A 27,721-nucleotide genomic window follows, 5' to 3' on the forward strand; every position below is an offset into this window, starting at 1 on the left:
GGAGGTCTATCGGAGGCCTCGGGAGCTGGCGTGAAAAGAGCCAGGAATAATGGTTGTTCTGACAAATGGGAAACGTCACGCTCACTGACTTTCTTCACCTTTCCTATTTTGTTGGAGCTTTATTTGACACCGTTAAACAGTTTTAAAGCCACATTCAAGTAAAAAAATATGTCATCTATGAAATCCAATTCAGGCAGAAGGCAGAAGAAATAGATGGTATGATTTACCGTAACCTGAAACTACACAGAGGTGGAATCACACCGTGTTTGTGTTTCGTCAGGTTGTTCCTACCGTGGCACACAACATTATGAAACACATGAATATATCAACTGTGATAGCTGCTGGAGACAGGCCCTCTAGATCTACACTAACAACTACAATAAAAAATAAGTTATGCACAAGCAAGAGGAGGATGAGCGGCCACGCTGTTTCACTAAAGGTAATCTGCACTTTAGTTCTTGAGATGTTTACAGATCTGAAACGGTACAGAACATAGAGTACCTACAAGTCATTATGTTTGGCTTAGTTTATAAAAATATTAAGATTCAGGTATGACTTAAAGGTTCTGGGCTCAAATGCACCGCAGAAGGGCAATAAAATTTGCATCATAAAATATTTATAGATACAAGGGTTCCTGAAAAATAAATGACTGTGGGGATGTGAAGGCTAATTTATTGGGTCTATATCTGTGTAAACCAAACACAGTAAAAGTTTCAGTTTAGAGAACTTGATGGGAAATTTTATTTACAGTAAAGGTGCTGACGTTGACCAAATTAAAAGCACAAGGCAGGAAGTTAGGAAATAAGGAAATAATAATCCAACAGTTCTGAATTTAAACACCATGTCTGGTGAAAGTCACATTTTTACGTTGTTAACAACAACATGGCTGAGTGCTTAGAGCCACGTACATAACAAACCTAAGGAACCATCCTGTGATCTTGCAGGCTGGGCCTTTCTGTATTAATATTCTTTTCAGAATTAGTTTTTGGTCCTAATGTGTATCGCTGAATTTCTAACAGTGTTTGAGCTGAATCATAGGAGAGCTGGTGTGCTTCAGCTGCAGCAAGAAGAGAGGCATGGGCACTATAAACCTACACATGCCAGAGGAAGCAGCCACGCAGAGTTACATCAAGACCGTTTTAGCGACTAATCTCATGAAGAAAAACTAAAAAAATACATAATTTTACACGAGAAGATGTGTTGTAGGGCTGTGATCCATGACTAGAGAGGGGCCAAGAGGTTGTGATAATAACATAAACTGTGATTTCATTTTCATTCTTTTTGTAAACACCACATATCGCACTTCATTAGTTATAACAAGGTGGAGTTACATCATGACTGAGCTGCATTCATGAGAGAGTTCAATCATGAAACTCAGCATCCAGTCTGCATGCATCTCCACATGCTGCAGCCATCAGACGTGTTGATGATGGATACATCTTCTGTTGAGGGACTGCGTTGATAAGATGATCTGGTTAAACAACTCAAATACTGAAGGGGCCCACATTGTATCAGCATACATCTCCCATGCAGCTGAAGCAGTCGGGATATTGGCCACGAGTGGTAGAGGCAGCCTGACGTTGGCTAAAGAACTGGACAGAAAACTGAAGCTGGATGTTGGAGGATCAGCAAAGCCATTAGGATTCATCCCCTGGAGAGCTGGAACATCTGCTCTGCATTAAATTTAATGGCAATCCATCCGGTGCTTGTCAAGAGTTGGACCGCCACTGTTCAAGACGACATTGCAAGAGTAGCTACTGGCAAAAGATATAAATCTAAAGAAACCAAACAACCAGCGAAGACTCATTTTGACTAAATGCTGAAACAGTGCAGATGACAAAATGATACGAGGATTTGAGAAGTTTTGTCTCGTACTATTCTTTTCACATCTCCTCTGTGTATGAAACCCAGAGTGTTACCATCTCCACTGACTTGAAGACCAGAGGTGTGTCCTTACGGCCTCTTCCCTGTCAGCTGTGCCATGTATTTCCCAGCAGCAATTATGGTTAAAGGTTAAGTGTCACCACCACACTCCTCCTTCAGCTGTAAATGCAGGGATCGTGGTGAACTGACTGATCGCTGCCTCCACTTGCAGCACATCTTGGTGAGAAGAGAATCTCCCTGTGTGGTGATTCTATAACCACGGGAAGGTAAGGGTGTGCATGCGTTGGCAGGCGTGTGGGCAAGTGTGTGCACACGTGTAGAAATGAGATGTCTTGAGACCGCTGCATGATGCACGCTCTCCAGATCTGTTGCTAACCTGCAGCACATCTCTTATATAATGGAAAGTGCTACAAAAAAAAGAGTCTCAGTTCACAAGCATGTACACTTCTGCACAGACTCCCACTCCCTCAGACACACACTATAGTATTCTCCTCACATTATCTGGTCCCTCACCCCAAGCCGATCATCTCACCAGTGCCAGAAAACAACCATCCGTGCCAGGGATTGTTGCATCCATCAAACCCGGAGCCCATAAGGTAAAACAACACCTCAGTGGTTCTGTGACTGTATTTACTGTGGTGGTTGGCAACTGTTCGCCCACATGCTACAGTATCCGCATTGTCTCACCCACTCACACACGCTGAGGTGCTGGTGGGAAGGTGGAGAGCCTACAATTTTTTTGAGTAGATGGAGCAATAATGCTGCTTACACACAAACACACAGGGACACACTGCAACACCGTCAGGATGCACTTTGAATTTTTTCCAGGAATAAACTCCTGATAACTTGTGAATGCAAATGTTAAAATGACTGGAAGTAAGGATCAGTCACAACCTCTGCAGCACGCAACATGTAAAAGCCCGTGTGTTCACAGAAATGGTTGTAAAAATGGGTGACACTGAGGAAATGTGCAAGTCTCACGACATGGTTAAGGCTACAAGTGTCTCCCTCCACCCAGCACATCACAATTAACTGCGCTATCACTGAGCAGGCTGTGAATGAGGAGGATCTACACCAGCCTCATCTCCAGCCACCGACACATATATATTTAACCGGCTGTAATAAAGCTCGGGCCTGGCTCTGGTGTCGGATCGCTCCTCTCCGTCTCACCTGCTCATTCGCTGCCAGCTCCTTCTCCAGCTGTCGGTGCTTGTTGTGCCACACCAGATAGTGGATCGGATAACGACTCTTCTCCGGAGTTTTCTTGGCAGAAATCATCCTCGGATCATAGTTTGCCTCCTCCTCTGTCTTCGCTGTGGATCGCAAGAATACTTTTGTCGGGAATTCACGCTACACACTGAAGCCTATCATCCTTGATCGGCGCTGATGCCCGAAGGCGGACAGGGCAACCTCACGCGTCGGGCGCAGAGGGAGGATGATTCACTGCTGCTCTGCTCACAGATCAGTTAGAGGTAGAAACCCCCTCGCCTGGTCGTCTCCGTGGATCACAGGCTACACCTTTATTTCTCATCCACCCGTTCCTCCAACCTCCTGCCTCTCTCTCTCTCTCTCTGTGTCTCTCTCTCTTCCTCCCCTGCCTACTCCAACACATCTATCCTCCTCCTCCTCCTCCTCTCCTCCCATCCGGTGGTGACTGAGAGAGATGCGTTGACAAGCTGCAATGAAATGTGCGCACACTCAGCCAATCGGCTGTCAGGGATGGTGTGATAGAACACATGCATCATGAAAGAGAGCCGCAGAAACGGAAAAAATATGTTTAAAAGGAAGTGCATTAACAGCATGCAGGGATTTAGCAGTGATCTGTGGTTTTCACTGCATCAGTTCTGGGTGATAAATGAGTCCTGGGCTGGCTGGTAGTGGGCAGCACACCCTGGATGTGTGCTGTGGTCTCAGTGGGAATCATTTTTAAATCATATTGTGACACAACATGCTTTTATGTTTTGTTGTGTGTGCACAGGTGCTCCCAGGAATTTTAAATTTGCATGGGGACTTGTATGGGGAGTGTATTCCTGGAACAAAGTGCACAGTGAGTCAGTGGGGCTTTATGGATGTGTGAAGAGACTCTTTCAGCAGCAACTACAACAAAACTACACAAGTGACTGCAGCAACACAATATTAGTCTATGAATCATTTCAGAATTAAACTGAATGTGACATTTAAAGTTTAAATCATAGCTTGAGTATCAGTCCAGTCTGGTGCTTTGGTCTGGTGACCTTTTTATTGGCTTCTATTTAGTGGGTTTTATCTTTTGAAATTGCATGTTTACTTTAATTTAAAATGTAGTCAATTCTGCTGCAATGAAAGACTCCAATAAAAACAGACTAATGATTAAAACAGCAGCAACAAACATGTTCCATTTATTTATCTGATGTCTTATCTATAAATGTTAATAATGTGCATTTCTGCTGTTCACAGTGAAGTCAGTGACTGACCCTGGTCGTTGACTTTCTGTTCAAAGGAGGAAGATGTTCTAATATTAATATTATGTTTAATCACACCTGACAACAGCGGTTTATCGTCTGCATCCTCTGCTTTAATCCCGGTAATCCGCTGCGCTCCGGCCGACACTCTGCCGGTGCAGCCTGGGTGTGTGTCTGACAGGTGGAGAGCTGCCGTCTCTCGGTCGGTCGCAGCTAATGCAGCGAACAGATTTACGGTAGCGATGCTCCGGTACGAGCTCCACACCGACACACTGGCCGTGTCCACCTAACTCGGCCCGGAGTTCAGCAGCGACGGTGGCCGAAGACACCGCAGGAATTATCGGGACATTCTACTGTCAGCTGGCCGGGGAAGCACATCGCACCGCCCGGCTTCCGGGGATTCAGGGGCCGCATCGGTTGACGGCAGACGTCGGTCGGTAGCTCGGGGGAAGACGGGCGAATTTTCACATCACCGCCGACATCCAGCTCTCGATTTCAGCCGCTTTCGAGATGTCAAGAAAGCTGCAGAGGACAGAAGTCTGCGCCGACTGCAGTGCGCCAGGTAGGAGAAGGAAAAAGCCCAAAATAGACCTTTGTGCGGGAACAATACGTCGGTGGGGCGACGTGGTTGGCGAACAGGCCGCCGGGGCTGTCACTGTCAGCGGGTCCGCAGAGCAGGAAAACGGCCAGGGCTCCGAAGCGCCGCGTAGGCCCCAGATAAACAGTGAAAATAGGCGTGTGACCACAGCGGGGCTGTCTGGAGCTAACAGCCGCTCGGCGCCGGAGCAGCTCGCCGAGCAGCTCCGTGTTAGTGATTGTGTGAGCGGGACCGTGTGTGAGGAGCAGCCGGTGAGCTGCAGCGGAGGACGGTGTCGGTTTAACGCCGCTTCCACCGGGAGCCGCGGTTGTTTTGGTTCCAGTGACCGGGGCAGACTTCCCAGCTAGCTTAGCCTGGCTAGCGAGCTGCTGGTTCTGAGTCTCTGTGCAGCGGGCTAATATTCAGGGTTTAGGCTGAACGTACCAACACACTATCAGGGTTGTGTTTGTATACTTACTGACTTCAGGCTGCAGGGTTTACGGTTTATAATTTTTTATGGTTTTCTGATTTAGTGTCCCTAACACACATAGCCTAGCTACGGCGGTAGCTACTTTAGCTAACTTTTGCTCAACGCAAGTTAACGCCAGGCTGCATCAGCTAACGCCTCAGCTAGCAGCCAGGAGGCATCATCTGCTAAGTTTAGATTCATAACAATAAATTGTGAAGAAAAAACTTATTCAGGGAGCGTTTCTATTTATTTAGCTTGGTTTATTCTTTAACATTTAGTGTCTTCTCTTCAGTTTACACGTTTTTAGCCACGAAGAAGCTGAGCAGTGATTCATTGAAGCCCTGCTAAAGTGGAGCAGTGAAGCCAGTCCAACGTACAGCTGGAGACAAGGAAATGCACAGAAGCAAATGCTCTGGAAAGACATAGTAAAGGGCACATTTAAGCTGATCCAACCCGAGTAGAGAGGAGTAGGTCCACTTGTCATGTGACAGTCCGTACAGTGAAGGCCACATGCATCTTCACTACAATGAGCTTTACTCTGTGGGCTGGATCCACCTGGCCTGGCCCTCCTGTGCTGTGGACAGTGAAGGTGGAGGTGAAGCCAGAACATGGCCTGGTGGTCCCTCCCTGTGCTCCTGTCCTGCAGCCTCGCATGCTCTCATGTTTAGTTGACTCACAGTGATGTGCTGCCTGCATCCATTCATGTGTACACGTATGAGAACAGCTGCTCTCCCCACAGCTGCTGCCCTGATCATACTTGTATGTTTGGGCCTGCAGACTCTCATCAGCATTAAGGCCTCACTTTTCAGGGTTCACAACCTCACTAGCTGCACTTTGCTGCTCATTTATGATCTGAACCTATAACCTGTACAGTTACTAACATGTTACATCACCTGTGCTTCTTTTCTTGTGTCGCCTCAAATGCTTTTCCCACTTACAGATGGGATGAGCATTAACCAGCCCCAATTAGACTGCTTTCCTTTATTACTGCAACAACTTACAGAATAATTAATGTACTGAGAAAATAATCCTGTTTGCAAAAGTGCTCTAGGACACTACTTCCTCAGAGTAAATGGGTTATCTTCTTGCGGTGGGTGTGAGTGTACCTGTTCCGAGCTGTGTGTGTCTTCTCCCACCGTCAGCCCTCTGCATGCAGCCCCTCCTCACGGCGACATGCACACACACGCAGTGCATTCTGCAAAATGCTGACCTAGCCACTGGTGACAGGCCACCTCCCTGCTACCAGCTTTGTGTCCTACCAGGGGATGACTCCATGGCATGGCTACAAAGGACGACTGATGCTCCCATCCCTAGCCAAGCCTCAGGAGGCGTTAATGTCACACCACGGCAATCTGCACAGTTTATAGCGACGATGAATCATGTCGTCATGATAGTAAACCCTTTATTGAGCACAGATGCAATTGTTTGAGAGATGGAGACTCTTGTGAAAGCATACAGAGCTGAATCCATGTGTTTGTCAGATTATCAATCTCTGCTGCTGTTGTTGCTGCAGCCTGTTTTGTTAAATGCAAAACCTCAGAGAAACTAAAATAGATTAACCAAATAGTGACCTGGACCAGCAAATGGACTGACTATTGTTATGTTATATTGTATTAAAATGGCTGTTTGCAGCTGTGAGATTCCTCCGGTGAACTATGAATCAGCCGCTGGTAGGATTTTGTGTAGAAACTAACCAGTAACCAGTCAGAATATGTAAATGCATGCAGCCTGTGATTGCAGCAAGAGCTTCCCACATTTTAAATGCTGTTAGTTACCATCACTGCTAGTTATTGCACATTTATGCACGCTTAAGTGACACTTATAGAAACAAGTGTCAATACTTTATTGATGAATTAGGCTAACTTTAGGCAAAATTATGTCATGCTGCAGGTTTGGCCAATACAGCACTGCTAATAGTCTATCCAGGTCGAATAGCTTAATGGTGTAGCCTCGTATTGATCCAGCGGGCCAAGCAGATAGACCAGCCTGTGGGAGTTTTTATATTTATTACACAGATTAAGGAATTAAATTGCTGCAGTCCGGCCTTTAAAGCCTACGGGCTACTGTTCTAAACTAGGCTATAGCTCTTGTCAAAGCCATTTTGCATTTGCTGCTACTTTTTCTGCAGGCAAAAAGACTTAAAGCGTGTCAGTTCATCTGATGATGGACTATTTTAGCTCCATTAATACCCTAAGCCCAGACAGTTTTATCCCAGCCTGAGAGCGACTAATGCAGATAATAGATATGTGTGTGTTTGTGCATGAATCATGTAAGTGTGGCGGGATGCTTGTTTTCATGCTGCAGACTGTGTTAGTTGTGAGCCACTCATCCCATCAGGGTCCTCAGGGCGTAAACATGACCCAGACTCTCTGACTCTTCGGTGTCAGAACCCTGACTGGCCTTTGCTGCTTCCCCTCATATCCTCATTCACACTCATTTGTTCCTGTTTAAAAATAAGTTCCAGGTACTCAAAAAGTGACTCTCTCCTGAGGACTTTCTACGTCACTGCAATACTGCACCAAAGAGACTAAAACATGAAAAGTCAGACACTGTCAGAAACGTTTGCTGGAGCCAGTGAGGCTCCGCTTGTCTTATTCCAAGCTGCTTATGACTCAAAGATCAGAGCTTATGTCGGATGTATGCGCTTGTAGCAGCATGCACGTTTTGGGACTGTGTCTTTTGTCAGAAAGGGGTTTTTCTGTGTGTTTATCTGTTTTTTATATTCTATGTTCCTGTAATACTTGGCCAGACCAGTGAAGTATAACAGGGTAGAACAATGTTCTGTTGCCTTGACTCTGACCTTCAGCCCTGCCTGCTGCACATTGTTAGTTAGCTTGTTGTAGCCTGCTGCTGTTCAGAAAAGTCTGACACAGAGCCCTCCACTGGTGGACGTTTAACAGCTCACAACAACTAGCGAGTAGTTTGTGTGTCTTTCACACAGTGTGTTTACAAAGACTGTAATACCATCTGTGTGGTTCTGTTTTCCTCTCAGATCCAGGCTGGACCAGTATCAACCGAGGGGTCCTGATCTGTGATGAATGCTGTTCGGTCCACCGCAGCTTAGGCCGCCACATCTCCGTCGTCAAGCACCTGAGACACAGCGGGTGGCCTCCCGCACTCCTGCAGGTAAGGCTGGGGAGAAGAGGAGGAGATGGGAACATGGAAGGACTCGTAACATAAAAGCAAATACAGCATCCAAAGCATCAGAATAGTGCCACAAAAAGAAGGACTAGTATAGAATCTGACTCAGCACAGAGGATGTAAATGCATCCCCATAGCTGTGGGAGAAGTTTGGCTTTTGCTCTGTGGTATTTAAATTCTATGCTTATCCTGCTTTTGTCCATGTCTAAGTATCCATGTCTGGTGTTGTCCATGTCTGTTTGTCTCAGTTCGTCCAAAATGCAGGTTGAGTAGCTTCGTGTTGCCTCAGCTTTATTCTGTGATTAAGAAGGCATGAAACGAGTGTGGGAGGTTTTGGCTGTATCGGTTCTATAACCATCTCCGATTCCAGCATTGAACACACAGATATGCGTTAGAGATGTACTGTGGCCTTAACAAAATGTACTTCATCATCACTGAGTCACTGCTGTGTGTGTGTGCTTCAGATGGTTCAGACCTTGGCCAGTAACGGGGCCAACTCCATATGGGAACACAGTCTCCTGGACCCTGCTCAGGTGCAGAGCGGTCGAAGGAAACCGAACCCCCAGGACAAGGTCCAGTAAGTGTACTCCCTACACTCCCCACAAGATGAACACACTGAGAACAACAGTAAAACACACAAATGTTATTGTCCCTCTCTGAACGTAATTGCTGTTTTCAGTGGTGGAAGGAATTGCACCCAGTTGTTGCTTAATGCTCTCTAAACAGTTTGCTCAAAGTAATGGATCACCTTCCTAATGAATATTGTTCTGTTGTATCACTGAATACAGGCTATGATTTGCCCACTTGGTGTTGGTGCTTTTAGGTTTATAGCTGTGGGAGTCATAAGATCTAGAATTGGGCCTGGAGGAAAAATATTTGCTCATTTCTTTCAGGTTACACAAATCTGGAAGTGTAGTGTAGACAGCATCTTAAAAGTTACTGCATCTTACATCAAATGTATGTGTTTGTAAAACAAGCAGGGAGCTAGTCGTAACCCATCAGCTCCGGTTTATTATGGAAATCAATTGTCCACTACTGCGGGGAGTTTCTATATTATTCTGCAATGTTTGTAATTACGAAGCAAACCGTGCAGGAACCCAGCTCTGGCCTCGCGCAGAGAAAGAAGCGTCGCTGGCGTCTAACCACAGAGTCAAGAATTCTCATTTGATGAGAGAATAGGTGAGACTAGAGAATAGGTTCTCGGCACAAAGGATCAAGAAGAGGAAGAAAAAGGTGAAATCAAAGCACAAATTGCTTTTCAGTCAAATACAAATCACCTTACCTGTGCTAACAAAAACTAACAGAAGTTTGTGTATTAGTGGATGCAGTCATGATGCTGAAGCCCTTATTGCAAAACAAAAATCCCCAGTGCCTATCAGGAATAACATTTACTGTGTGTAGCAGACTGTCATGCAGTTGTGATGGCATATTCACATTAACTTGCTTTCTTTTGAGGGCCGTGACCTTTGCTCACCATCTTTCCTTCTCCTCCTGTGCAGTCCCACCAAGTCAGAGTTCATCAGAGCCAAATACCAGATGCTGGCATTTGTGCACAAGCTGCCCTGCCGCGATGACGACGGTGTCACTACCAAGGACCTCAGTAAGGTAAGGCTTAGGACTTCACAGCAACGGACTTATATCTGTGCCTCATTGCTGGGAGAGATTATTTGCAGGTACATACAACATATTATAAAGAGGAAGTATTATAATTCAAAGAATGCTTTAGTTTAAGTGAGCAGAAAACGTATTTTGTCCTTGGTAAATTTAATACTGCATTTTCTCTTATCGCTGATCACATAATCAGTCACAACATTAAAGGCACTGACAGATGTTTTTGTTATTGTGGCACTTGTCAAAGAGGTGAATACGTTAGGAATCACGTGTCCATCAGTGCCTGAAGTGGATGCATTAGAAGAAAGAAAGAAGGCGAAGTGTAAGGTGGTCTGATCACACAGAAGAGCTGTTGTAGAGCAAACTGCTGCAGACCCTGATGCTGCTGTGATAGAAAGCTGTCAGAACCACCAGTGCTCTGCAGCGTTTTGTAGCCACACATTGGTCACAGGGCCAGTACTGACCCCACCCACCAATGGAAATGTCTGCAATGTTCACATGAGCATCAGAGCTGGTCTGAAATCTGGGTCCTGGTGGATGGGGTGCTGCTTTGACACCTGTCACCTGCCTTAGCATTTTTGCAGACCACGTACACCTCTTCCTGGCCACACTGTTACCTGATGGCAGCAGCCTCTCTCAGCAGGATAATGCAGCCTGCCTCCCTGCAAACACTGTTCAGGAACAGTTCCAACCCACGGAGGCCCCGCCTCGCCATTACTAGGACTTTGAAAATGTGTGTTGGTGCCTAATACCACAGGAGAGATCTGAGACTAGGCCTTAATTCACCAGGGCTGTGTCAGTGGCACAACACCGTATTAACCAGGTGGTTTAATGTCGTGGTGAACTGGTCTCAGTGCAGAATGATGACTTGGTTTCACTCATCACCCTCTCAGTGTCCCTGCCCAGTGTTTCTTTACTTATTTTATATTCTTTACTTGTTTCTTTACGGTACTACTGTGTATGTACAGCAAAATGAAATTAAACTTGATTTGATTTGATTGATTTGATTAACATGTGTGCACTGTGCAGGTTTGCTGCACACTCACTCTGTTGTGGTGTCATAGTGTGCCATAAAGTCTATCAGGAAACTGGAGTGGCTGATTTAACCTGCAGTTTAATCTGCCTCTGATTGCCAGTAGTGTTATTAGTTACCTGTGCGCAAATATAGCTCGGTCCACAGATGAGGGTTGAGATGAGTTCAGGCTAATTAGCCCATATGGACGCAGCCATACTGAGGAACAGCATGTCCAAGCACAAAGGTTGTTTCATTTAGAAATGCCAGTAGGAGACCTTGCACATGAAGTCGTACATGTGCGCTCACACCAACACGCACTCGCTCTCCCTCGTAAACCCCCTGGCAGGAAGTGGTCTGAGTGACGCAGCAGGATGTAATAATGATCTCTAATGCTGTGGAGCTCCACTGGGCTAATAAGGGAATTCTGCCTGTTTCTGTCTCCAGGATGTTCAGTCTTTATACGTCTGACTCTGTTTTTTTTGTCTCTCTCTTCTCTCTACCTGGCCTCTGTTTTTCTCTATCAGCAACTTCATTCGAGTGTGCGGACGGGGAGTTTAGAGACGTGTCTGCGGCTCCTCTCCCTTGGCGCTCAGGCTAACTTCTTCCACCCGGTCAGGAGAGATCTACTTGCTGACTCACACCATCTAGCAGTGAGCCATGCTGTTCAGCTATTCTCTTTATGCGAGGCCTCTAGTTTTGATTGTGTGATGTGTGTGTCCACCTGACCTCCAGGAGAAAGGCACCACCCCGCTCCATGTTGCAGCCAAGGCTGGCCAGATCCTGCAAGCTGAGCTGCTGGTCGTGTATGGTGCAGATCCTGGAGCACCGGACATCAACGGACGCACACCTATGGACTACGCCAGGTACAGGACAGCGAACACAGATGGCTCTCTAATGTAGTCTCGCATCAGATCATGTCACTGGAGTTGACTGATGGAAGAAAGCAAAACAATAAAAATAGAATAATGTGTGTGTGTGTGTTGCAGGCAGGCGGGCCATATAGAGCTAGCAGAGCGTCTGGTGGAGTGTCAGTATGAGCTGACGGACAGGCTAGCTTTCTACCTGTGTGGCCGGCGTCCAGGTGAGCCCATGTACCGTCTAAGTGCTTCTCACGTGCCCTAAACATAGCAGATGACCTCAGTAACATAGTGTAGTGTTTGTCCAGTTATTAAGAGCTCTCCTCTCCTCTCCTCTCCTCTCCTCTCCTCTCCTCTCCTCTCCTCCTCATCACATCACTGCCTCTCCTCTCCTCTCCTCCTCCATAGATCACAAGAATGGCCATTATATCATTCCTCAGATGGCAGACAGGTATGGACCACCTGAATGTTCTTCTCATGTCTGATGAACTTCCTGTTTTTCCTGCACGGTGTGGCTTGATTGCATGAATAAGTCAGTACTGGTGTCCTTGCAGCTGCCTAACTTGCCATTCTTCTGTGACTGCTTCATTTCACTCTGGCGTGGATTCATTGATACTGGTGTAGTTCAGTGTTCTGACCACAGGGTGGCACCGCAGCATACGTCCCTCCACCCATAACGGAGGTCTTTGGCATCTTTATTAAGCTGGATGTTTATTGTAAAACCTGGTAACTGCAATGAGCTGATACTGGAAATGTGCTCGGCTTACTGATGCTGAACGGAGCGATGCAGCAGTCAGGCCGTCATAAATCAAGTCAGCATCACTTGGCACAGCTTCTTTCAGATATTTAATGTTTTTTTTTTCTTTTTTAACTGCAGCTCAAAAAATTAGATTCACAAATGTTCCGCAGCCAAATCAAACGCACCTCAAAGTCTGTTAGTTCTGAGCTGCCGTCTAACTCCACTTGCATCTGTTCTGTTCTGGTGAATGGTTCTTTTGGATAACAACAATTAAAGCTGTTTTGATGTGGCTTCTCTTCCCCTTCCTTCTGTCTGTTTCTTCCTTTTTCTCACTCGTTTTCTGTTCTCTCCATTTCGCTGCGCTTGGTGGAGCCAGAGCTCGTCCTAAGTGCCCGACACAGAGGTATCTCTACTTTCCTTGTTCCTTTTTTTCCAGAACCTCTTTCTCCATTCCAGTCCCCTCTCTCTGCTACCCCGCCGTCTGTGTGTTGCCCTTTTGTGTCTCTGGTTTCACAGAGGGAAGAGTATTTGGCATTAAACTGTTATCACAACGAAGCAGAACTGTACACGTTGATCAGAAGAAAGAGAGCGCAGAGTAGGGAGGAGTTTGAGAGAATCAGAGCAGGCGTTTCCACATATTTACATACATGTGAGCATGTAATCATTGTGTGAAGCCTCTGTCATAGAGCTCTTTTATATGTTTGTAATCAAACCTGGTATACATGACATCATACAGAAAAAAAAAGACTCTGTCATAAATATATGCAGATATTTTACAACTTTAGTTTCCAAAAACAGCCACCTTCAGAGCAGTCTGTCTTAACCCAACACGTCTCAGCAAAGTGTAGCTTCCCTCTCCCTTGTTCTAGCCAAAGCCCTTCCCACCTCCTCACCTCGCTCCCGTCTCCATCTCCATGTCTTCCTCCCCATCTGTCTCTTTACTCCACTCTTAAGTTTGTGATCCTGTCTCATTGTCTTCTTCTGTGTTTTTTTTAGCCTGGACCTATCAGAACTGGCCAAGGCTGCCAAGAAGAAGCTCCAAGCGGTGAGTTGCGCCCTGCGATATCGTATGTTTATACTGCAGTTCCACGGCAGTCAGGGCCACAGACTGTATCTGATTATAGACCGGGGATTGAGACGAGTTTCTTGGGTTCTTGGAACTAATGTAAAAAGATAAGGTCTTGGTTGAAAAAATGGGCAAAGTTGGTTGGTACAACAGCCAGATTTTCTGTTCCTCGTCGAAATCCTGTTTGTTCTCTCCTGGGCCATCTGTCAAGCCCCACACAAAGCTTGTAATTCAGAATCTGATGATCGCTTATCAACATTTGAAGGGCTTAAGTCATAAATCATGACAGCTTCTGTGAAAGAATGTGATGGTTGAGTGAAACTGAGGGAGCACGCCAAGTATAATCTTAAAAAATCCTGCCCAGATGCCTCCATATCATACTACTTTTGTTCTGCCTTTCCTGAGTGATGTGTTCTGATAGCACATATGTACGCAGACATGTAAGAACAGACATTAACGTATCTGTGGTTGGCAGCTCAACAATCGGCTGTTTGAGGAGCTGGCGATGGACGTGTATGACGAGGTGGATCGCAGAGAAAACGATGCAGGTGAGCGTCATCTCCTCTGTCCTCGTTTTTTCATGTCCTCTGTAAGGTCCAGTTGTCTGTGTGTGTTTGACTTCCCCTATACGGAATAAAGTTAATGTTGACAGAACCAGAGAACCTCACAGCAGAGAGAAAGAGATGTGCAGAGGAAGAAGTCAGCACTTCAGTAGACAATAGGGAGTGAATGTGAAGGACAGAGTGAGGAGAAAAGGAAAATGCCTGCTGAAGAGTGTGGCTAGAGGAGGAGGAGAGTCGGAGCGAGGAAGTGCCTCACAAATTCTTCAGTCTCTCTCCTCCTCCTCCTCGACTCTTTCTCTTTTTTCCTTTTCTTCTCTCTCTTTCCTTCAGTAACAGCCACAGTGAAAGTGTGCTTTCTGACAGGAAGGTAAGTGGCAGGCAACACACATGCAGACACACAGCAGCCTGATGTGTGTGTGTGTGTGTGTGTAGGTGTGTGTAGTTGTGTGTAGGTGTGTGCGTGTGTGGACGGACGTTGGATGTGGGTGGCTGCGCATGCTCTAGTCAAAGTGATCTTGTTGCTTAAACACTTTCAGACTCATTTTTCTTTGTGTTTTGTGTCTAGTGTGGCTCACAACCCAGAACCACAGCACTCTGGTCACAGAGCGCAGTGCGGTCCCTTTCCTCCCCGTCAACCCTGAATACTCTGCCACGCGCAATCAGGTAAACACACTCACACAGATGCACATTTGCACTGACTAGTACATGCACGCACACACTGACCTGTAGACGGCAACAGAAGTGAGGAAGAAGAAGACAGAAGAACCTTGAAGCAGAAAGACAGAGTGAAGCCTGGTTCCATCTCAGACAATTTGACAGTGAATGTTTGAAAGGAAGCCGAGGCTGAGTGTGAAACTAGGATGTTCTGAGCTGTGGGAACCAGTAATCCTCGTGCCCCCTCCGCTCTCCCTCACTCGGTGTGACAGAGAAACCCCATATGTCCACTCACATAGCTTCTCATTGGTGTAAACACTGACTGTAGCACGTAAAGACAGAAACTCCCACATCGCCACGTTTGCTCTGCCTCACTTAGGCAGTTTACTGTGGTCAGGAACTGCTATTTATTTACGGTGGAAAACAGAAGCAAAACACAACACACAATTAGAACTGAACTTTTTACCTTACTGCGCCTCCCACAGCGAACGCATCGGCTTGTGCAATGATTCCACTCTGGCACTTTGGTAGAAACAGAAACTGACCTTTTTGCTTTCTCCTGCGGATGCCAGCATGCTTGCCTAATTGGACGGTTTATGTTTCTTTGCACATGTTTGTGTGTGTGTGTGTGTGTGTGAGCACAGCTGTGATGGTGTGCGTGAGTGTGTGTGTGTGTGTTACGAGGATGACTGTGTTTTTCCACAGCACATGGTAGTTGACCACAGTCGTCACACAGGCACTGAACCGCTGACTGTGGGCTGCATTGTATTTGTACTCCACATGGCTCATGACAGAACTTACAGACTTTTTACTGAATGTCAGCAGTCATGCGTGTGTTTAAATAATAATGAGTGCTAACTCCTGGCTCGCTCTCCTCTCAGGGCCGGCAGAAGTTGGCCCGTTTCAATGCTCGGGAGTTTGCCACGCTTATCATCGACATCCTCAGCGACGCCAAAAGGAGACAGCAGGGAAAAGGTCTCAGCAGCCCCACTGGTGAGACCGAGAGGAAGGAGTAGACGGATTAGGATTAAGACTTTTATTTTTTCAAAAACACAACAAAACAAAGACTAGGGCTATTTAACCTAAACTGATTACAAATGTGGCTTTGTACATGTCAGTTTATTGACGTAAACCAATAGGTTTCTGTATCACAAGAAGCTTTAAAGATTGAATAAGACATTTTAGGAGCAGCTGTGATTATAGCTGGTTCATTGGAACCAATCTAATAATTTAGTGTAAAATCAGGATGAGATCAGCTGTCACAGCTACAGAGGTACGGCCAAAGAGACCAGTCAGAATCAAAATAATCACAATTAGTTTGATCGATGCTTGGATCACAATTACTTCTGTGATTATTTTCCTGATTTCATGGGCAACATATTCTTGATGTTACTTTCACTACAGATAAACAGATCACTGCTTTCACCCACATGTTGCTGCATCGCTGCTAATCTAAAAATCCTTGTATCCAAAATAGACTTAAAATGCTGTTCTTCACTTTAATTAAGCAAAATATAAATACAGTTGTACCCAGAATACCTCCCTCGCCAAACATCTGCCTATCAGTAGATGTTCCTCGAGTTCAAACCAGTGATTCTGTTTACATATCAGTGAGTGTTCTGTGGGCGGAGCACACGTTTTGAATTGTCAAAACTGCAGTCCATCATGTAGGAGGTATAAATTGTGATTAATACTTGATAAACAGGGCAGCCCAACCAGATGTTGTATTTTTACGAGTAGAGAAGTTTGTCAGATACTTTCCTTGTCAGGTAATTGTTTTTCTGATAAACCAGCATGTAACTCTGTAGGAAATAAAAACGAAATCTGAACTCAGTTATTAGTTACTAGTGAGAAGGACTGATATAAAGAGAAGTGTATGAGCTAATTTTTCCTTTCTCCAGACCCACTGGACCTGGGGATCGATGACGACCAGCATGACTACGACAGCGTAGCTTCAGATGAAGACACAGACAGCGAGCTGACGGCCCAGAACAACAACAACACACAACGCAGCAACCGAGCAAAGGTAAAGCAACACACACTGTCTGTTTAGGACGGTCTACCACAGGCACACAGGCCACAAAGTTTGCTTTACTGCAGTCAAAATTACTTTTCTGTGACAAAATTTGCTGATACACAGCTTGCTCATGCTTGCTTAGTAGTTTTTACATCAACAGTTGAGTCATTTTCTTCTCACTGGATTTCTAAATGCATCAGAAAGCAGCTGTATTAGCCAGCAGAGCTTCTCCACTGTGTGCTCTTGAGTGACTGCTTCTCCCAGCATGCTTTGCAGGGAACTGGCCGGTCAGAGCTGCCACATAGTTCCTGAGTGACATCATCAGCTATTCTGGGTCCTTGTCAGAGAGGCATTGTTCATACAGAGAGAGAGGGAGGAGAGAGTAACACAGAAGAGAGGAACAAATGGGGAGTGGTAGAAATGACAGAGAAAACAACTGCTCAACCAGGAACCATCATATTTTCCTGCAGACGTGTTTACATCACTGAGCAGAACTCTGACAAACAAACAGCAGGTTCCCCTCCCGCCTCCATATGAGGATTAAAGAAGTGTCTGGAGAGGGAAACTAAACCATTCATGTACGATGTGGACAGAGATCTTTGAAGAGCCGTGTATAAAAGATGTTTTATTGGCTCGGTTTTAGGGAGTGGTAGAGGGATGAATTTGAACAGGCCTCAGAGTGACAGGAAGTGGGGGAGGACAGTGTGTTGAAGGCAAGAACTGAGGCTCTACTGTCCATATGTGGGAGATCCAGCCCTCTTCCTCTCACAGCCGTCAGCTCTGTGTTACACAGCCGACAAAGCATCAATTCATAGCTCATTTCCCCACATTACCTCTGCAGGAAAACACACAAATTACACACTGCATGTACCATAGAATGATATATGATATTGTCCTCAGAATCCCTAAACCGGCGGCGGCTTTAAAGGCATGTTTTCTTTACAAAATGACACCATTTACCAAAGCCAGAAACAGAAAATCTTTGAATTCACAACAGTCCTGGAACGCATCACGTGTGACAAACAGGAAACGCAAAGAGGTCGAAGCTGAAAATAATGGTTTCATCAAAATGACTTTTATCTACGTGTCTGTTACGGAAGAGGGAAGTAGGTGACGGTCCAATCAGCCACAGCAGGAGGAGGGAAGAGGAACGAGCAGGTCAGGAGCTCCAGGCCAATCATCCCTGATTGGATACAGGCAGGGTCTGGAACAGGCTCCTCCACCAGTCATAGTAAAAGTCCGAACAAGCCATCCCCCCAAACAGAGGCCACAGAAGATCCACCACGAAACGAAGCACCCAGACACCAGGGGCTGTACCGTGTTATTCAGAATCATGGACCATTGGACCCAGATGCTGTAGGAAGCAGCTGCTCAGTGCAAATCAGAGGAAATGAATGTCTCTGTGTTGTGGCAAAAAGTTTTAGGTGAAGACAGAGCAGCGCAGACTGAGAGGTCAATAAAACGTACTTGATCAATAACACGATTACAAGTTGTCAGCAAGTTGCTGAGAGACAGAAATGTTGTCCTAGAGTGTGATAGAGACTTTGTAGAGGTTGTAGAGAGGCCTAGTCAATTAGTAAAGGTGGAGCCCCATTCAGTTCTGAGTGTTTATGTCCCTGTAGCCATGTCATAGTGCACAGAAGACATTTTTGAGTTCTATCTACTTCTAATGGTGGCTGTGCTGCTTCTGTGGAGGAACACAACTTATTACTGCAGAGGAACCCACAGTGAGGAAACGTGAGACGGCAGCAGAAAAGGCCCAGAGAGTACCAGGAGACCAGAGGGTTAAATTAGAATGCATAAGTCAGATAATCTACAACTATCACACTGACAGTGTCCTCACTTTTTTTTCTGTCCACCTGTCTGCTTTCTGTCCGTCCTTCTACCTGCCTGTCCACCTGTCTGTGTTTCTGTCCGTCCTTCTACCTGTCTGCATGTCATGTCTATCCAGAGCATGGACTCTTCAGACCTGTCCGACGGCCCCATCACCCTGCAGGAGTACCTGGAGGTGAAGAAGGCTCTGGCCTCCTCAGAAGCCAAGGTGCAGCAGCTGATGAAGGTCAACAACAACCTCAGCGAGGAGCTGCGGCGGCTGCAGAAGGAGGTATGGAGTCTGGAGGGAGCAGAACGAGAGGATGGCAGAGACCACTCAGGGAAATCAGGGCAGCTGAGACAATAGAGGATCTTATCGGCAGCCGAGGAACGCTGCAGAGAAAGCACAAAGTGGGGCTGAAGACATTTATGCTTTTCTTTGCTGGTTGTGTTGCCTTTACCAGATATGAGCAGTGAGGGGGGAGCAGCAGAGTGACAGGCAGTGAAGGTGCAGTCGGCTGGGAGTGGAGCTACCTGATGGCTCCCTAACCACCCGGCTGTCAGCTGACATTTCATTTAATATCAGCAGGAAGCAACAGGGGAGCTGGAGAGACGTGGCATGACATGATGCAGTGAAAGTTGAGTTGTTCATTAGAAAGATGAAGGAAGAACCAACAACAGAGAAGACGGGATATAGAATCAGATAGGAGACTAGATAGCTGTGATGTATAAAAAACAGAAATGACTAAGACGGAGAAGGACGATGGATTCAGACAGAAGCAGGGCAACACCATGGAGAGACACCTGAATGTATTATTATCTCTGCAGGTAGATGTTTTCTGACAGGGTGTCACTCTCCTCCACTACTGTTTCTGGAAGATGTGTTTGGTGACATTTGACAGAGTTACCCAGAAGCTCAGGCAGCTGCCATTCTCCTGTGAGGCCCTGGTGCCACGTATTCTCATTTTATTTGTCGTTTTTAGTTTAGTGTCGGTGGCCCTCATCTGTTGTTCATCTTTTGGTTTCCTGTGAGTTGCTGTTAGCTCACCGTGTTAGCAATGTCGCCTCATGTGACCCACGATCCATTCATGTGTTGTTTTTGTCACATCACAGAGGATTTAGTGACGGCGTGACAGACATGCATCTTCCACAAGCAAACACCTGGGAACACAAACTGCAAATGACAAATGAAGGTGTCAGATTAGGTGGTAGTGAACAGTACCTGAGTGCTAATGAGCCTTCATGTCCCCCGGTGAGCCCTGAATGCGACCTCTGTGTCTAACACGTCACCCGATGCTCAGCCTGGTCCCTGCTGATCCAGTGTTTACCACCACCCCCCCCCCAGCAGTGACTCGTAGGACTTACAGTGTGCAGCCTTTTAAAGAACCTGTGATTATGGATGCTTGTTTTTGACTCTTCAGTTGACCCCCCCTCCCTTCCCTTCAACCTCCCCATGTTCCTCCCTCCATCCCTCCCTCCATCCTCTCATCCCCCCTGCTCCTCCTCTCCTGTAGATCACCCGGATGCAGACAGAGAACAGTGCGCTCCGGGGGGGCCAGCAGGCTGGGGGGGCAGCCGGCCATGGGGTCGGGGGGCCGGGGGGAGGTGGGGGAGGAGGCCACTGGCCGGGGGGAGGGATGCGAGGAGGAATAGGTGGGGGGGGACTGGGTGGGTTTGGACAAGGAGCGGATCCCCCGGGGTTGACGGTGCCCTCCTCGGTCGTCCCCCACTCACATCCCCACCGGAGGGAGCGGCAGGCCTTCTCCCTGTACATACCGGGGGCGGCCCCTAACCCCACGGCCCACGGGCCCCCAGCCCTGGACTCCCTGGCAGCCCGCCTGCAGCCCCTCAACACACCCAGCGTAAGTTAGAACCCCCCATCCGGCCCTTTCCACTCTCCACCTTCCTTCCGGTGGCCCTGATTGGCTATCTTCGGCCTAATTAGCGGGTGGCGGTCCGGTCCTGATCTCTATTCTCCCTTCTCTCTCCCTGCATCTCAGTTCCCGATCCTTCTCTGTCAAAGGTCCAGTTGTGCACAAACCCTGATATCAGAGTGTTTTGATGTCTCCAAAATGATTTGACCCGACCAGGGGGTGAAGTGCACAAGTGTGACCTCGAGGAGAAAGATGAGAAAAGACTGTTTCGTCTGTTCTGTTGCCTGGCAACGCATCTGATGCTTCGTGCTCTAGCCTGCTCTGCACCCTTTGACCTTCTCAGTCCTCTTTGACCTCCCAGTTAGCTCTCCTGTTGCTGGACAGCTGCTTATCCTGGAGAGGCTGGGATCACACACACACACACACACACACACACACACACGCACACACACTCCTGAGCATGTGCACGCACGCACACACACACACACACACACACACACACACACACACACACACACACAGAAGTATGTTTCCAGTTTGACAGCCACATTTATCCATCCTGAATGTTTTGTGTTTCTGGAGGGTTGTGGTGCTGCAGCCAGCCAGGCACCAGTTCAGCAGCAGCATCCACACACCTCTCACCAGCACACCCAGCCTCGCCCAGTCTCATGGAAACCACCATGGACAATAAGATGGCGTCCACTCCACCACCCCGTTACACAAAGATTTACCTGTGTGTCTGTTTTCTTCCTGTCTGTCTCCTCACCTGTCTGTCCTTTGCTCACTGCAGTGCAGCCGTGCATCCTCTGGATGTAAGCATCATGTCTGCCATTGCATTGTTTTCCATTTCATCCTAAATGTAGGCGTCTCTTTCACTAAATCACTTCTGCTTATGACACATTCTAGTACTGGAGATCAACACTAGTGTTCAGTGTGTGGCTAGTGATTTATTGTTAGCTGCTGTGTGATCACCAGACAGTTCAGTTGACAGTGTCTTTAGAACTTTATTGTTAGAAACCAGAGCTCATGTAGTGGTGATGGGGCGACGGGTGAGCTGCTGAGCTGACCTGGCACTGCTCTCACTGGCTCGTTCATCTTCCTTTTCTGCTGTTTATAAAACATTTCCTCTCTCTGCCCATTCCATCGATCATCCATCTCTTCCTGCTGGTCTGTCCTTCTCCCCCTGTTTTTGCTCTCATCTCTACTCTTCCATCTCTCCTCTCCATCTTGTGGACCTCTGTCTTTCCAGGTGAGGAAGGGTGGTTCAGGGGGTCCATCGCCGTACGGAGGCCAGCACCTCTCTGGATCTACGGAGATGGGCAGATACATGGTGAGCTGCTGCTGGTTTGGTTGTTTGCTTCTTTTTTGACCTTTCAGAAATTGCGATTATGCTCTTATATTGTTTTGTCAAATCTGTCTTCTGCAAACACTGCAAGGGCCTGGAAAAATGACCCAAATCCTGCATTTTAGTTCCAGAAAATCTCTTAGATCTAGTCCAGAGCACAAATGTTCAGAAACCAAACACAAGGAGTACTCTTTTTTTTTTTTACTCATTTGGCTGCAGATTTGGATCATTATGGTTTGTTTGTTTTTCTTCAAACCGACCTGAGAAAATCCAATTCACAGACAAGCTGCTGATTTACAGTGACCTCCGGCAGAAATCATTACATTTAAATGGACCCTAATGTGTGATCTTTGTAAAAGGAGCTATCCATTAGGCTCTGCAGGAGCAGGTGGTGTGTTCATTGTACTGAGCTGGTGTCTCTGTCCTCAGGTCGCTAAACCAGAGAAGCACGGCAGCGGCACCGACAGCGACTACGACAACACACAAACGTACGACCTGTCGCTAAGGTCAGACTCTGTCCACGTTGTTCTCAGGTGTTTTATTAGGCAGCAGATCTATGGTTCTTTAATAGGTTTGTTTATTGGTTTCTGACTGATCCTCACTAACAGCTATTAATAAATGTTAAGATGCTGAACATTCAGTGTTTATAATGTGACATCTTTGACACGAGGCTTTAAAGTATATGAATGTGTTGGTCAGTATGGGCCGCAGCAGTGAGGAGGAGGGCCGTGGTGAGTCTGAGGAGGGTGGAGGGGACGCCGGGGAGCCAGACCCCACCCTGCCCTGCACCGAGGATGTCATCCTGAAGACCGAGCAGGTGACCAAGAACATCCAGGAGCTGCTCCGGGCCGCCCAGGAGTTCAAACACGACAGGTAGCCCCAACACTGGAACATTTTATATTCCTTCTAATTTATGCTCTTGTTAACGAGCAACCTGAGCCATATTATCCCTCCCATTTCTGTGAGCGTTAGCGGTCCTCTAGTGAAATAGACTGTGACTGGCTAACGTCAGTGCTGCATCGTCCCAAAGCCTGTACCCACGCTATGGCGCTACAAGTAGAGTGTATTTATGGCGTACTGAGACACTGATCGACTGTGCATGTACGGAACACATCCTCCAAATGAACCAGAACGTCGTATAATTAGAGTAACCATCCGTGTCCAGCTGTTGGTGCACATGTCCTAATTGGATCGACCCACATGAGCATCTGTAGCAAGAACCGTCTGAAATTCTGTCACATTTAAAAATGATTAACAGCTGCACTGCACAAACTCAGGTTCTTGGAAATGTTCTGTCCTGATCAGACTGAGAGGCTTCATTCTCCATCCTTCAGTCCATGTCCACTGCTGATCTGGAGTCAGGCTGAGCATGTTGGTCCAGACCTCCCTCTTTCCAACAAGCCTTCCTACTTCTCCTCAGGCGTCCCAAAGCATTCCCAGGCCAGATTTGAAATAAAATGTCTCCAGGAAGCTCATCTTGGCTTATATTTGCATGAATCACCCGTCAGCAAGTCAGTCCCCAAGTCCCTTCACTCGGTGCTCTCATTGGTCACTGTTGGTGGGCTTTTAGTTATGTACTGATGCTTGTAGAGATAAGGGTTAAATATCCATAACTTCAGACTAGCTGAGTATCATTGAGCAGTAGACCGTGTTGTTGATGACCAAGTTAAACTATTTCTCTCCGTAGCTTTGTTCCATGTTCTGAGAAGATCCACTCTGCGGTCACTGAGATGGCCTCACTCTTCCCCAAAGTAAGTTCTCCATCCTAGTGTTTGCTTTCTCTCTGGATCTGTTTACACCCTCCATCCATCCTCCACACGTGCTGAGCTTTATCTGCCCTCCTGTCTCTACAGCGCCCAGCGTTGGATGCGGTCCACTGCTCCCTCCGCCTGCTGGCGTCCAGTGCCTCGCGGCTGCAGGTGGAGTGCCGTAAGGCGGCGCCCTCGGAGCCCGGCGCCCCCGCGGTGGACTACCAGCTCCTTACCCAGCAGGTCATCCAGTGCGCCTACGACATCGCCAAGGCTGCCAAGCAACTGGTCACCATCACCACTCGCGAGAAGAAACAGTGACCCAGCAAACGCCTGGATGGAGAGGGACGAGGGGGAGAGAAAGGATGGATGCACGGGGGCTTCTGGGAGGGACCGATGATCACACTACAGACGGGAGGACAAGGAGGGGGAGTGACTGGGAGTAGAAGAAGAAACGAAAAGGTTGGACGATGCATGGAGAGCAAGCAAAGAGAGCTGATTGTTTCATATGAACACTACAATGAAGAGAAGAAGTGAAAGTAGGGAAGGATCCAACACGGGAGCTACAGCCTGCAACAACACGAGTAGACTGTTGGAATCATGTGTATAATGAACTGCTGAAACTGTGACGAGCAAACACAACGGTGGCGATGTACAGTGGACCGGGTCCTGAAACGTTACCGCTTTATTTATTCTCACTTGTCACTCGTCGTCCCTCCCTCTCCCCGCTCACACCGACCGGGGAGGGAGACGGTGTGCTGCAAGGGAGGGAGGGAGGTAGACTGGCCGAGACGTCGCCGTCCTGGGAGGCTGCTCCTCTCCCGTCCTCTGTCCTTTGACCCTCTGTCTCTCCCAGCTGAGGTCCGTCTGTCCTCTGGCCGTCCCAGAGGGATGAGCCGGCGCTGCAGGACGGACCTCCTGGAAGCATCTGTCTCCACCCACACCTCAGCCAGGCTCCAGACGCCTCCACAGGGGCTCCAGCTTGTCTCCCTGTCGTCGGTGGTACACAGCATGATCTGGCATGTTTGGTTTTCTTTCCTCTCTCTTCTGTTTCTTTTTTTTTTTTTTGTTCGTTTGAATATGCGGATCGGATCGGTTTGCACCTCTGAGGACAAAAATACTTTTTTACTGACTTACAAAAACACTTACACTGGAATAATTGTGATTTAATGTTATTGTTTTATCATGCCTATTGTTTTTTTTATTGATAATTTTACTGACTGTCCTTTTGATTTAACTGTTTATGTTTCTTTCATTGTCTCAAATATGATTCTTATTTAGTTGGATAGGGAGACAGTTGGGAGTATGTGTCAACCTCTTACTGGGATTTAAGCAAACATGCACACGTAAAAATAGTCTGTGAAATGGTCCTCGACATTTCTCAAGATCTCCCTTTGTGGGTGACAGTTGAGGTTTTGTTTTTTTTTTTCATGTTGTGATGTGTCTCGTGGCCAAGGGGTGAACAGTTGCCAAAGGGGGAGCGTGTTCAGGACATTTGTTGTTGGTTTTGATTTTGTGTCAGAGCGGAAGCCCCTTGGTGCATCGTGACAGTACCTGGATCAAAACGCTCTTTCATGTATCCTCAGCTGTCATTTTACGCCTGATTTATCTACAGTTTGCCTCATTTAACAGAGCCAGTGGAATCATCTCAGAATCAGTCTCATCATCGTCATCGCAGTGCCAAGCAGGATAAAAGCATTCGGTCCAGTCTGCGTATGGGGATTAACCCGGTCTTGCTCGAAGGCTGTTTACGCTTCTATTACACAGCAGCTATTATTTACATGCATGTTATAGCGAATGCTGAGTCCCCTTAGGTGGATTGCGACACACTGGTATGCTGCAGCTCAGCTTTAGGTGGACCTGTGGAGAGCATTCTGCAACCTGGACGTGCACATGGCCAAACGCTCCCATCGCGTTTCTCTCCTGTGGGAAGATGTTTGCGGCACATTCAGACATCTCACGTGTGCTTGGCTTTAGTTTGCCATGTATTATTTTCTCTTTCTAAAACTGTCTGGCAAGCACAATCGAGCCCAACTTCTGTCCAACTCCTCGGTGGCGGCGGCGGCTGATCTGGGAGCTGTCACTTCAAGCTCTCTGTCTCTGAACTCTGCCAACAGGAGACAGCTTTGGGAACAATTTTCTGTTAGAATTGTAGCGCAGTCAGCCTCCTGAACATTTACAGCTCACTGCACGGTGCCGAACAAACATGGTTCTGTCTGTAAGTACAGATTAAGATTGAATCTAAGAAGTCCTGTTCTAGCTTAGGTCCACCACTACTTCTGTTATTCTGCAACTGGTTTCTCAAAGTGTTTGCAGCTTCATTAGTTCCTGCATCGGTCTTGTCTGTAATCAGAAGGCTTCTGCACATTAATTACTCACTGAAACGTTGAAGGATGAGGTCAAACAGCAGTTGCATCTCATTTTTACCTTTTACAGCACAAAGCTGTAATGAGCTCCAGACACTGAGCTGATCCCAGACCTCCCTCAGCTCTTCTGTCCACTGTATTCCTGCTTTGCTTTGTTTCCTGGGAGCTCTGACCATCTGTCAGTCTTTCACAGAGCTGCACACGTGTCTCTTGTGCGTTGAATCATGTCCAGAAGACTCTTGAAATGTATCATTGTTTGATATTGAATGCCTTTGCACATCATCTTCATCTCTTGTTTGAGTTCCAGCGACGCACCGACTGCTGAGACAACAGACAGACTTTCACACACTCACGGGCCAGTCCCTTCAATCATGATGCCCAAGTTTTAGAGTAGAGCCATATATATGAACATATATTTTCATGCTATATTTTATACTAAGCTATATGTTAGGGTTTTGTTTGTCTCTTCTTTGTTTTGCCTAAATGGGCTTCAGGCTGTGAGATCTGTTCAAAGTCTTCGTTCAGCTCTAAAGTCTTGCCACCTGATGTACTTGTAGGTATTTTAGGTGTTGTGAGTCTGGTCATGCTGTGGTGTTAGCCTCCTACATAGACATATTGTACATATTCATGATCCTACTAGAATCCACAGAGAGGCAGGAGTGGCTCCAACAGGTTGATGCAGGCGGTTACTCAACAGCTCGGTCTTAGTTGCACTATTTTCAAACACCAGCTGGGTAAAGTAGGATCTACGTTATGTACTGCACTCTCCAAAGGTCTTAGTTCAAGTACATTAGGTGCAGGATGCAGGATCTGACTCGGGATGGGACACAGGACGGGTCTGAAGCACACTTGGGCTCAGCACTACAGTCATCTCAAAGGCAGGAGGAGGCTCTACAATGCACATAGCCTAATCCTCCCCCGCCAGCGGACGCTACATCGGGTGCCTCTAGTGTGAATGTTTAATGCTTCCCGTCAGCTCACATCACATGTTCTACGCCGTCGTCATGTCCAGAACTTAGCACATACTTTCCAGAATCCCACACACACACCCTGAACTTATCAGTTGGACCAAGTCATGCACAAGTACAGACATTCAGCCTTGCAACCAGAACTAAACCAACACAAACACTCTGTTGATCCTCAGCGGCGGCGCGCACGGTCGCCGTCCCTGTGTGTCTTCAGCGCTACACTTTGGGAGACGGGTGACGGGAGAGTTATCTTTTAACAGAAGACGTTAAAACTGTATAAAGTAGAGAAAACAACGACTTAAAAGGTCAATCGTAATGGAAACTCATAAGCTGTACATTTGTAATAAAATAATAAAACAGTTTAATTGTCCTGCGTCTGTCTGCATTTGTCAGTGTGCTGATCCAGTCTAACAGCTCGACCCGTCACTGTGAACACCAAAGGCCGGACTAGATGGTACCACTGGACATAGCTCCTCAACAAGACAGAACAACCAGTAATTCAAACCGTGGTTTCTTCCTGGATTCAGTTTAATCAAGTTGGTAAAATATTGTCAGACAAAGACAATAACTACTT

General features: G+C 46.9%; 2 protein-coding genes across 2 annotated transcripts in view; one reads left to right on the forward strand and one right to left on the reverse strand.

Annotated features, from left to right (window-relative positions):
- The window catches only part of ankrd13b (ankyrin repeat domain 13B), a 44,585-nt gene extending 41,423 nt beyond the window's left edge, over positions 1–3,162 (reverse strand). The window contains exon 1 of the mRNA XM_008300004.1: positions 3,055–3,162. Within this exon, the coding sequence (XP_008298226.1) occupies positions 3,055–3,162 (108 nt within the window). The remainder of the gene's footprint in view (positions 1–3,054) is intronic.
- A 1,355-nt stretch (positions 3,163–4,517) lies between these two features.
- On the forward strand, positions 4,518–27,517 carry git1 (G protein-coupled receptor kinase interacting ArfGAP 1). The gene is made up of 21 exons (XM_008299955.1): positions 4,518–4,887; positions 8,364–8,497; positions 8,977–9,089; positions 10,012–10,117; positions 11,663–11,749; positions 11,871–12,001; positions 12,125–12,219; positions 12,404–12,446; positions 13,111–13,137; positions 13,731–13,779; positions 14,276–14,348; positions 14,929–15,026; positions 15,899–16,010; positions 16,919–17,043; positions 18,986–19,138; positions 20,361–20,708; positions 21,970–22,050; positions 22,495–22,571; positions 22,765–22,938; positions 23,753–23,816; positions 23,919–27,517. Exons 1-21 carry the CDS (start codon positions 4,836–4,838, stop codon positions 24,132–24,134), a joined length of 2,358 nt encoding a protein of 785 aa, XP_008298177.1. The 5' UTR covers positions 4,518–4,835; the 3' UTR covers positions 24,135–27,517.
- The last annotated feature ends 204 nt before the right edge of the window (positions 27,518–27,721 follow it).

This window comes from Stegastes partitus, unplaced genomic scaffold (assembly GCF_000690725.1).
Source record: "Stegastes partitus isolate 25-593 unplaced genomic scaffold, Stegastes_partitus-1.0.2 Scaffold32, whole genome shotgun sequence".
Taxonomy (NCBI): domain Eukaryota; kingdom Metazoa; phylum Chordata; class Actinopteri; family Pomacentridae; genus Stegastes; species Stegastes partitus.